At 44.9% G+C, this 12,345-nt stretch overlaps 1 protein-coding gene across 1 annotated transcript in view; it reads right to left on the minus strand.

Annotated features, from left to right (window-relative positions):
• LOC137645623 (26S proteasome non-ATPase regulatory subunit 10-like) overlaps positions 1–11,225 on the minus strand; it is a 49,534-nt gene extending 38,309 nt beyond the window's left edge. The window contains exon 1 of the mRNA XM_068378434.1: positions 11,001–11,225. Coding sequence (XP_068234535.1) covers positions 11,001–11,120 — 120 coding nt within the window. The 5' untranslated portion in view covers positions 11,121–11,225. The remainder of the gene's footprint in view (positions 1–11,000) is intronic.
• Between the last annotated feature and the right edge of the window lie 1,120 nt (positions 11,226–12,345).

Consider the following 12,345-nt stretch of genomic DNA (forward strand, 5'->3'; position numbering starts at 1 on the left):
TCTCTCTCTCTCTCTCTCTCTCTCTCTCTCAAATTGTTTTCCTGCTTTGCTACGTACAAGTACTGTATAATTTATATTTGTAAGGTAACATATTTTGTAAATGCTTTGTACTGTAAATACTGTATGTACTGTATCATTATTTATCACTATCATCATGCGTGTTAAATGCCTTGTTTGTTCTGAGCGTGGTTGTTTACTGAGCGTACACGCCGTCGTTTCAGGCGGCGTCATAAAGAAAAAGATTTCATTTGGAAGTCCTAAGAAAAATACGTAAACTAAAACATTGGTAATAAAAAAATCAACATACAGTACTGTATAATCAATATAATCGATGCAAAAACTAACCATACGTACATATATGTGTACACTAAATGAGTTTGTTTCTTCATTATGATCAGAGATGAACGTAAACAAAACATTGGTTGCCATTTTTTATCGTGCTTTTTAGGTGTTTAGGAAACACATGATATAAAATCGCCTTTAATATTTGTGCCTGTTTTAGTTTAGGGTGCTGTAGTACATGCATTAAGTGTTCTGTACATTACAGGGTGTAAAGGGTGGTTTGTTAACAGTACTACGTACAAGGGAAGGTTTTAAAAGTCCGAATATACATGTTAAATAAATAGGTAAATATGCTGTCACTACTTCGCGGATTTTCACCTATCGCGCCCGCGTCTGGAACCTATCTACCGCGATAAACGAGGGTTCACTGTACCATCAAGAGGCTCCATAGGTCAACACCCATTGCAGGTTTAATAGTTCCGCTGGTCCCATAGGGCCAGGGAGTCCGGTTAAACATTGCCTGAAGCCACCGGAACTTGGATCGCCCCACATGGAACTTATCCTGAGGCGACCGTTCGGACTATAAACGGGTCAATGAGGAAAGAAGAACTAGGAAACGTTCCAAGGTAGGGCTGAAAACTCTGCTTGACTGAGAACAGGTACTGCGACTCTCCTCAGTCTTGCCACAGTCAACCGAAAGGAAGGCTCGGAGGATGTGGTAACAGAATCTGGCGTCCCCAGGTGGTCACCCATCCAAGTACCGACGTTGCTTAACCTCGCTGGACGGACGAGAAGCGGGGTTTCCAACGTGGTAAGGCGGTTGACTCAATATCATGGCCAGATACTCCAGATGTTGAGGCAGAGGAAGAGAAGGCTCCAAGCAAAATACCATGAGCCCACACTCATGGTCAGCATTCGGAAGCTTTTCCCGGCGCTGAAGAAGGTCGAAACCCGAGCCTACCGGAGTTGACCAGCCCTCCAAACAGCAGAGGAGGCGGAAGTCTGCACCTGAGCGGCCAAGAGGAAGGCAGGGAGAGTTCTCTGGGGAAACAAACCTGCTATGCCACGGCGGGATAGCCACACTGCATCATAAGCAGGAATACTTGCAGTTTAGGCTGAATTCGACGAGCACCCTGGAAGATGGATGGAATGGAAACTGAAAGTACCCGTCCTTCCGATCCAGGGTTAAAGGAGTCCTGTCGCCTCGTTACCAGTCTGATCGATTCTGCTGGTCTACGCTGGCCGAAGTTTGTTCGACAAACTTGATCAGGGCTGAGAGGTCGACTATGGACATCCCCTCTCAGATCCTTCCTTACAAGAAAGGATCGACTGAGGGGGCCGGGGGTGAAGCCGTCGATGATCCTAAGGAAGACCTTCGCCTAAGGTATGGATCATTCTGCCCAACCGGGCAACTCTGCTGATGCTATGGCATAGAGGTTCAGAGACACTGAATTCGCTGACAGAGACGGCAGGCGCGATATCCTTGGCTACTCACAGAGATTGTGCGGGAATGGGCATCGGGAAGCTGTCATTCGGATGAGTAACCTTAAGCATCCTCCCAGCGAAAAAACCTGCAATCCTAGAGTTCGTGAACTCCTTTTAGGACTATGCCCCCCCGGGGGAGTCTCCCGTGCCATCTGTTCCTGACAGGAGGAAACTGCAATTGGACACCTTGTCCCAGTTGTCGTAGCCGATAACTTAGGCCGACGTGGTTGAAAGAAAAGGGAGCTGGAGCCCTGCAGAGTCTGGAAGAAAGCGCCTTGGAGGAGTGAAACCGGAAGTCGATTTACTCCGCACAGCAGATGTTTAAGTCTCTGTCCTTGGGCAAAGACAAAACTCTTCTCAAGGATGGAAAGGGTGTCTGAGGTCGTTGACCTCCACAGATGAGACACCCGAAGGAAGCCTTCAGTCAGTGCGTCCAGATGGTACAACATCGAGCTTGTCCGCAAGTAGATACTTAACGACGAAAGGCCAAGGTGCCTGAGCTCGAGAGGAGGAAAGTACCCTTGATCTTCCTGTAGCTTCCTTGAACCACACCTCGGGCCGTAACCGAGGAGGGAAAGAACCTGGTAAGCTCCCAGAGGAAGAGGTAAGCAGTCACCCCTTGTCCGATGGAGAAATCTTCAACGGAAAGCCCCCCCGCCAAAAATCCTTCCAGGGCGGGAGAAGGAGAGAGTACTCGTGCAGGAGAGGGGACCCTCGAGACCGACCTCTTGGGAACCAACTTCGCCCTGGGGGAAGTCACCACGAAGTCCACTCCTCTCTTTCTCTTCAGCGTAGGAGAGACAGCCGCTGGTTTGTTACCCTGGCCGGTGAGTGCTGGTTTCATAACCCTCATTAACGCCCGTGCCAGCGGATCAAACCATGTCTGCTGCTCCAAGGACACAGAGTCCGAAATCCTCGCTAAGGTGAAAGGGATCGGGCGATCCTTTGGAGAGGACACGACGGTTCCTGCCTGAAAAAAAGGTGGGAAGAATGCTGTACTGACCTGTCTTCGTCCTGCACTACCAACCTGTGCTTGGATGGAGGTGATCCCGAGTGCCGCCTAGGAGCACGCGTCCCTGCTGCTACCACCGGCTGTGGAATTCGCCGCGAACTATGGTCGCGCGAGGGCGAACGGTCGCGCAAAGGCGAATGGTCGCGCGGGCGCGCAGGCGAGCGGTCGCGAGGGCGCGCAGGCGAGCGATCGCGCGGGCGCGCAGGCGAGCGATCGCGCGGGCGCGCAGGCGAGCGATCGCGCGGGCGCGCAGGCGAGCGATCGCGCGGGCGCGCAGGCGAGCGATCGCGCGGGCGCGCAGGCGAATGGGCGTGACGGCGAGGGATCGTGCTGCCGCGTAGGTGAAGAAGATCGCTGGCGGTAAGCGATGGCGAGCAGCATGTGTAGGTGAATGATCGCGTGATAGGGTGCGATGGTGATCAGCATCCGCAAGAGGGCGAGCGTTCAGGGTTGTGCGATGAGGAGCAGCATGCGTAAGCGGGCAATCGTGCAGGGTTGTGCGATGGCGAGCAGCATGCGCAGGTGAATGATCGTGTGAAAGGGTGCGATGGTGATCAGCATCTGCAGGAGGGCGATCGTTCAGGGTGGTGCGATGAGGAGCAGCATGCGTAAGCGGGCAATCGTTCAGGGTTGTGCGATGGCGAGCAGCATGCGCAGGTGAATGATCGCGTGAAAGGGTGCGATGGTGATCAGCATCCGCAAGAGGGCGATCGTTCAGGGTTGTGCGATGAGGAGCAGCATGCGTAAGCGGGCAATCGTTCAGGGTTGTGCGATGGCGAGCAGCATGCGCAGGTGAATGATCGCGTGAAAGGGTGCGATGGTGATCAGCATCTGCAGGAGGGCGATCGTTCAGGGTGGTGCGATGAGGAGCAGCATGCGTAAGCGGGCAATCGTTCAGGGTTGTGCGATGGCGAGCAGCATGCGCAGGTGAATGATCGCGTGAAAGGGTGCGATGGTGATCAGCATCCGCAAGAGGGCGATCGTTCAGGGTTGTGCGATGAGGAGCAGCATGCGTAAGCGGGCAATCGTTCAGGGTTGTGCGATGGCGAGCAGCATGCGCAGGTGAATGATCGCGTGAAAGGGTGCGATGGTGATCAGCATCTGCAGGAGGGCGATCGTTCAGGGTGGTGCGATGAGGAGCAGCATGCGTAAGCGGGCAATCGTTCAGGGTTGTGCGATGGCGAGCAGCATGCGCAGGTAAATGATCGCGTGAAAGGGTGCGATGGTGATCAGCATCCGATGGCGATCAGCATCCGCAGTTGAGGGTCGCGCGATGGCGATCAGCATCCGCAGTTGAGGGTCGCGCGATGGCGATCAGCATCCGCAGTTGAGGGTCGCGCGATGGCGATCAGCATCTGCAGTTGAGGGTCGCGCGATGGCGATCAGCATCCGCAGTTGAGCTAGTAGCTGGCGAACCATGTTCCTTCAGAAGTGTTGGAGAACGTTGGCGTGCCAGCTGTAACACACGTGGGCGATCCGGAGATCGCTGGCGAGCTGATGATCGCTGACGAGCTGACGATCGCTGGCGAGCTGATGATCGCTGACGAGCTGATGATCGCTGACGAGCAGAAGGCTACGCGTGGAAGCCTGCGCAAAGAAGAGGCCTTGACCCCGACCTGAACCGAAGTTCTAGATCGCGAGGGCGAACGTGGGCGCACAGGGCACGTAACAGGAACCGCAGGGAAGATCATCTTGAAAGCGCTGACGAACAGGAGCGCGCTGACGAACAGAAGGGCGCGCAGGGAAACCCTGACACGCAAGGGAAGAACCCCCGGGGGGGCAACCCTTTGCCCCGAAGGGATCGTTGTCCGCCGGGAGACTGATGTCCGTCGGAAGACCGCTGTCCGTCGGGAAGACCGTTGTCCGTCGGGAAGACCGTTGCCCGTCGGAAGACGAGATTAGACTGCTGTCCATCTGCACCAAGACGGAAGATCGAGAAAAAGAAGTTGTAGGCTGCAAACGGAGATTCAAAAAGGCGCCTCAAGCACCCTTATAGGGAGATGAGAGGCCCTTACGACGAGGCGGACGGAGGGCCTTACGGCGAGGGAGGCCAACAGCAACAGAAGAAACCTCCGAAGAGGAGTCTCTATGAGTGTACTCTCTCGCGAACGAAAGAGAAACACTTCGTGGAAGAGACTGGTCAGCCAGTGACCTAAAAGGGGCAATCCTCCGAAGAGGAGCTCCTGCAGTTGCCCAGCCCCTTGAGCGAAACTGCAGGTGCGACCGCTCAGCACCAAGAGCATAGTCGCACGAAAAAAAGGCAAGAGAAGAACCCCCCAAAAGAGGAAAAGCTCAAGCCTGGACAGGAAAAAAAACTTCCCTCGGAAGGAAAGTTATCCGCCCAAGGAGGCAAGCCTCCTGACTGTTCTAAAATGAACTGGAGAGCTGTCCGTCGACACGGGAGTACTACCAGTAGAAGGAGACACGCCCCTGACGACAATACAAGGGGGGAGGCAGCAACAGCCGAATCCCCAGGACTCAACCAGACAGCTCACACCGTTGCTATATTACAGAAACGAACTAGATCGGTAACTGTAAAAAAATAAAACAAATAATATTAGTACACATTCATTCCCCCGGGAAGGCTCCGAAGAGGAATCCCGAGGAAAAGGAACAAGAATTACACAACAGGCACGTGCCCTCACAACCACTTACACTCGCGGAAGGAGAGCTGTAACCAAAACAGAATTATAACAATTATAATTATGTAACTATGTAATTATGTAATTTAAAAATGAATGAACACTAAAGAAAAAACGAAAACCCCGAAAGGAATCGTTCTACAAGCTGAAAAATTAACAACTACAATTAGATTCATAAACTAATTGAGACAAAATGTACGGCGTAGCAACCCCACCCACACGGGAAGGAAGCTACAAGGGCGTAGTAAAACATAGTAAAAGGGTGAACGACCTCAAGAGAGAGAGAGAGAGAAAGACCGAAGTCAAACTCGATCGCAACCCATAAAATTAGGCCGTGGTGGCCTAACTGCCGAGGCCTCCACGTAGATATCGTACACTACACACACACATCTGAAAAGGAAACTTACTTATTTCTATACTCAAATATATATACAAACATGAAAACATGTTTACATATATATTGAGTAAAAGAAAAGTAAGCGATTAAGTAAAGACAAAACAGACAATGGCTGCCAAGCGAGGACCAAGACAGAGACGTCTGTCACAGTCCGAGCCAAAAGTGAAAGTGAGTATTCACCTGTGTGTGAGGGGAAGGAGGGGTAGCTAGCTACCACTCCCCTACCCCCCCGCTAACTAGCGCGGGGGTAATACACCCTCGTTAAATTCTAATGGCTCGCCATTTCAGCTACGCTAAAAGTAATAACCCTTTGTAAATAGCGTGGTTTGTATTTCGGTTACGGAACAAAGCGTGGTTTGTATTTCGGTTACGGAACAAACTATTTTTTCTGTTCAAAATGTTGTTCCATCTGTAACTATAATTTTACCAAAAGTCTTCCTCCCCTCAAGTTTGCTGTAAGGTTAAAGGGACATCATTCTTACTCAAATGGGTTTCAGAGGAAATCAATGAAGAAGGGTTGGAGGGTACTGTACAGGGGGTCATAGGCAGAAGGGTTAATATATGATAGTTTAATTGCTAGCGAAAATGAAATATGCTATAAGAAATGGATGAGTGCTGGCTAGCTTGTTGTTTTTCTCTACTGTATATGTTTAATGGGGGCTGGGGCATAATAACTTACATATCAGTCGATTTAAATGTGAAGTATGTTTTTCACTCTAAGCCCATTGTTTACATTTGAGGGACTGAAGGGGACTTACTGTGCATGTGTTTTTTCCATGGATTGCGGCGCTTTCTGTGCATTTACAATGACGTATTTGTCAGGTGGTGTTTTTTACACCAATTAACAGCTTACAATTACTTCTTCCTAAGTTCCCGGATGTTGTTCTACAACAGCCATTTTTTTCCTACCTTTGCCTTCAGTTTTAAGTTAACCACCATCTCGTAAAGATGTCTGGAAGGGTGAACTTAAGGAAAGTACAGTGGTACCTCTACATACGAATTTAATCCGTTCCACAACCGACTTCGGGTGTAGAAAATGTTCGGTTGTAGAAACGAATTTTCCCATAAGAATACATTGAAATGGGATTAATCCGTGGTTGAGCCCAAAAACCTATGATAAATCCTTAATAAATTACTACACATAATTACACATGACAATAATGCACACTAAATTAGATAATAGACATGTAAAAAATAATAATTATAAAGAAATAATAAATAAGAAACGGGTTTTTAGCGTCACTTTACCTTAGAAAGTCCAGCGCAGGTGTCGGTCTTGGTATGCAGAGAGGAGACAGACGAGCGGCGAGGAGACAGACGGGCGGCGAGGAGGTAGAGAGGGTGACTACGATAAACGTACACTACCGTAACTTATTCTAACTTACACTAAGTGAACTTTAACCTAACTTAGCTTATTTATTTTTTTATTTTTATATTTTATATTTCTTTTTTACATTTTCTTTTTTTCTTTTTGATGATTAATTTTAATCACTTTCACTCTACACTTAAAATTGATTGAATTTTTTTCTCTTCAATCTTTGCCATTTTCTTTGTTTCACTTTCTTTCGCTTCACTCTTTGCCGTTTTCTTTGAACCACTTCCTTCCTCTTCATCACGAGTTCGCTTCGTAGTTTTTTAAAAGAAGCTATCGATAGAAAGTTGCTTGGTACAGCTTTTCAGAATGTTTCGAAAATAAGTTAGGGAAACATCATCGAACTGCGCAACTACACGACAAACCTGCAATTTTTTTGGATGGTATTTGTCGATGAAGTCGACCACGTCTTGATATTTACCTAACACCTCTTTTATTTGCGCCGAACCTAACACATGCTCTACCTCCTCGATCCCTTCCTTGTCATCACTCATGTGCTCAGACATAGCATGGAGTTCCTTGAGCTCCTCTGTAGTAAGTTCATCGTGATGTTCTTTTGCAAGTTCACTCAATAATTCCTTGCTTTACTTCTAAAGAAAGCATTTCCTTATTCCTTATCTCACCACTACCACTACCACTTGCGAAACTAAGCCTTTTAGGACCCATGATTTACGTAAAATATCGTAAAAGGATGAACGTAAAAAATCCCGATTAAAACACAGTTAATAGCAGAACGCACAAGGCACAACCACACGAAGCCGACGAGAACAGAGGAATGTCCCAAGCCACGCTAATTGAGGGTCCCTCCGAGGTAGAAATGCTGCCTTCTATCGGCGGAAATAAAAAATACATCCGGCACTATGAGTACCATCTACGTGTACGGGTAATGTTTACTTCGGGTGTCGAAAAAAAATTTGGGTGTAGAGTAGGAACGTGTTCGAATTGTACTTCACGTGTCGAAAAATTTGGATACAACCGTTTCGACGAAAATTGCTTACTTCGTGTGTCGAAATAAAATTCGGGTGTAGAGTAGGAACGTGTTCGAATTGTACTTCACGTGTCGAAAAATTCGGATACAATCGGTACGACGAAAATTGCTTACTTCGTGTGTCGAAATCAAATTCGGGTGTAGAGTCGAAAAATTGCTCGAATTTTACTTCGGGTGTTGGAAAATTCTGATGTACATACGTTCGTGTGTAGAGGTTCCACTGTACATCAATCTATTTCGAAAGTGTAATTACGATTATATCAGCAATTGATTATGATGGAAATGCTCTCCCTTCAGTGTAAAGCTATTGTTACTCATGGGAAATTAAAGAATATCAGCGAAATAATGCCTCAAAGGTCAGATTCTGACTTAGTTTTCAGGGAAGGCCAGCACATTCTCTACTGCAAAGCTTTTGCAATGATTGCAAAGAAAACAAAAAAGGTGACGATATCAATCATAAGGTAAGGAATTCATTGTGATTTACTTTTTCTTAATGGAAGGATTTATTTGTGATTTACTTTATCATAATCTAAGGATTTATTTGTGATTTACTTCTAATTTGTGACCTGGGAAGGGGGTGTCCGGCTAGCGGTTATGACCTGGGAAGAGGGGTCCAGGGGGCTTGCACCAGGTAGTAGTTGTGACCTGGGAAGAGGGGTGCGGGGGTTTGCCCCCGGGCTAGGGGTTGTGACCTGGGAACTACTAGGTTAGGTGGGTTTGTTAGGTTCTGTACCTTTTAACAAATCTCCAAAGTTAAATAATCGTGGGTATTTTTGTAGTGAATTACAGGGCAATGTAACCTAGGAAAAAAACTACTGTTTCTTATAGAAAAAATTACGCTCTCTTCAAAAATGACACTCGTTTCCGTCGCAAATGAATAGTTTCAGAAATATATATACATCTATATCCTACAATAATGGGGGACCCCCAGTGGGAACTCTGGGTTTTGGGTGGGGAAAACATACTGGGGAAACGATATATAATTGTTTTCCTATAGTAAATAACGTGAATTAACCGAATTTGATGTTCATTTCAATAGGAAACAAACAGATCAACCAATTCGGATAACTTTGAGTTGCACGGTTCTCTTACGAACGTACGATAACATTAGCAACGTTACCAATAATACACAGTGTTACCAACGTTGACGTATGGTACACAGAGTTACCAACGGCACGCTGACATTACTAAAGATAGTAATGATAGATTTTTCCATATGTATTTTAAATAATTTCTCCTTTTACTCAATATATAAAAAGTACAAAAAGGGCACAGAACCTAACAAACCCACCTAACCTAGCCTAGTAGTATGACAGGTCACAAAATAACATTTGATCTACATCAGACGTTGGCAGCACTGGTTACTGTATTTTTTCATGACACAATCTTTGTAACGGCGCCTCCAAAGTTTATCCAGATATACTGGTTCGTATTTTCCTCCGGTTATTATAATTTCAAGAAGGTAATGTATAGAGAAGAAAAGGCTTGTTTTACGTTTATATATCGATTCCCCAGTATGTTTTCCCCACCCAAAACCCCGAGTTCCCATTGGGGGTCCCCCATTATTGGAGGATATAGATGTATATATATTTCTGAAACTATTAATTTGCGACGGGAACGAGTGTCATTTTCGAAGAGAGCGTAATTTTTTCTATAAGAAAAAGTAGTTGTTTTTCTAGGTTACATTGCCCTGTAATACACTACAATGGAACCTAATCATGTTATGGCCTATTTTCAACCATTTACATAAAGCATATATTTTTCCAACTGGTTATCTTATACTTATTTCGAATTTATGATCATTATTATTGTTGAAAATCACACGTTTATGACATTTCCTCACCCAAAATAACCTAGTTTCCCACTGGGGTCCCCCATAATAGTCTTTACATAAGGGGATCCAAAAACTCACGAACGGGTGGTTTGCCCCAATAATCAATGTCAGAAATGCATAAAACACAAGATAGCGAGTAGGAAAAATATATGGTTCAGGTATTTCGCTAGAAATTAAAGTATCATATATTTACCAGCAGGTCAGGATTTCTTTGACATACGTAATCTACAAGCCATGTCCTTACCTACTTAGCTGATGGGGGATAACAACCCCCTTCAACCCCCCTTAGACTCCCATATTCTTAGCAATTGGGTTTTAAATGGAGGAAGTTATGGGACATGGCCGTCAACATAAATACACTAGAATTAAAATGCCACATATCTACCCTTCAATGTCAGTAACAGGGTAAACATATACTATATAAAACAATGATGGGATAAACAGTGGGAAACTGTCTTTGGAATAAGCCACGTCTGCTGGAGGGCATAAAGAGGGGAACAAATAACGGAGCCTTTGTAGGGTGACGGCCAGATCTCGTAGAAAACGGGAATATTCTGAACTGTGGCCGTCGTTCTAAAACCGATTTAGGCGGGAGAAGCTAACTTAAAAAACCCACCTAACATATGCTAAAAGCCGTATCTTTACCCAGGGGGGCTTCCCCCCCCCCCCCGGACCCCCCCTTACACAATAGTTTCCTTACCTGCGAGTACGACGGGAGAAGCTAACTTAAAAAACCCACCTAACCTATGCTAAAAGCCGTGTCCTTACCCAGGGGGGCTGCGCCCCCCGGACCCCCCCTTACACAACATATTTAAGATCCGTAGACCATTTCCAAACGTTTTTATTCTATACAAGATAACAGTCGGAGAGACATTAAGCAAATTAGGACGCTTGGCCGTAGCGCTACAAACTACCCCAAATAACCTACGCCTTAAATTATCATATATTATTTCACTGTATTAAGATCACATATAGATTTTTTACTTACGTCGTCAGTAGTGGTCAGAAGACGATTGTTACTCAATACTCTTGTCTTTACCTCTTCATATTTCCCCAAACGACAAGCATCGTGTACATTGAACGTGTTAATTTCATTAATTATTTGCATTTTGGAAACTTTAGTAATAAGTGTTTTCTGTACAAAGATCAGTTGAATTTGGAGACTACAGACTAGGGAATTTGACTTTGTTGACAATGGAGTCGTTTTCTACAACTACACGAGTCTCCAATTATTAGCCATAATAAAATGTTGTCTGTGTTAGTAAATAAAAATATTTTTATTACAGTGCTTGGTTGAAAATAAAATACAATCTTTCTTTAGATCGGCATAAAATTGAATTTAAATACAAATATTTGAGCAAGACAATAGGATCGTTCCCTATACATGATTCACGAATGATTCGGCATAATTAAAAGCTGTCCCAGACTCTCAAAGACTGTCAAATACTTTTTTTCTTACAGTGTTTGTTTGAGAACAAAATAAAATAAAAATCCGCTTTCATAAAGTTTCATTCAAATAAAAAATTTGAGCATGACAATAGGATCATTTCCTATACACCGTTCACAAATGATTCGGCTTAATTGAAGCTGTTTGTGTAGGCACATAAATCCCAGATATTTTTTTTTTCTTATAGTATAACTTTGGCGAGTTTTTCTTTTACAGTGGCACATACTAGCATATAAATAAAGAATAATTGAACATGATATTATACTGTACATTATCCAACTATGTTTAAGTAACAGGCCTTTAAGCAATACATTTCGTTGATGAATAATTGCAAATATAATTACGCGGCTTTGACAAAATAAAGTAAAAAGTTTATAACAGAAAATTCATTTAAATTTTATATATAAATTCAGTTTTAAGTTTCAGAAACAGATTTTAAACAATTTTTGTTTACAGAAAAACTTGCAGGGAACTAGATTTTCAAGTTTGTGATATTCATAACCATCGAATTATCAAAAAATTAGAATTGGATTTATGAATTTGAGCTATATAGTCCAGCGTTGTGGCTTGTGAGACCATTCAGGGGTTGAATGCAACAGGGGGGGGGGGGCTATACAGTAGTTGAATGATGAAGTCAAAGTTCCAAGATATTGAACAGCAAGAAGGAAGAAAAGTCCTACGGGCCAACCAAGGGAAAGGCCCGTGCCAACAACAAGTGTTGGCTTTAATACCCCAACAACAAGAAAAGTGGGAACGGCTGAAATAATATTTTGTGACAATGTCACATAAGAAAGTGATTACATCATTATCTATACGGAGATAAAATAGGATTGCAGTTATTTGAGAGAATAACAGCTATGATCAACAGGATGTAGAATTTTACTGG

This window comes from Palaemon carinicauda, chromosome 8, assembly GCF_036898095.1.
Source record: "Palaemon carinicauda isolate YSFRI2023 chromosome 8, ASM3689809v2, whole genome shotgun sequence".
Classification (NCBI taxonomy): domain Eukaryota; kingdom Metazoa; phylum Arthropoda; class Malacostraca; order Decapoda; family Palaemonidae; genus Palaemon; species Palaemon carinicauda.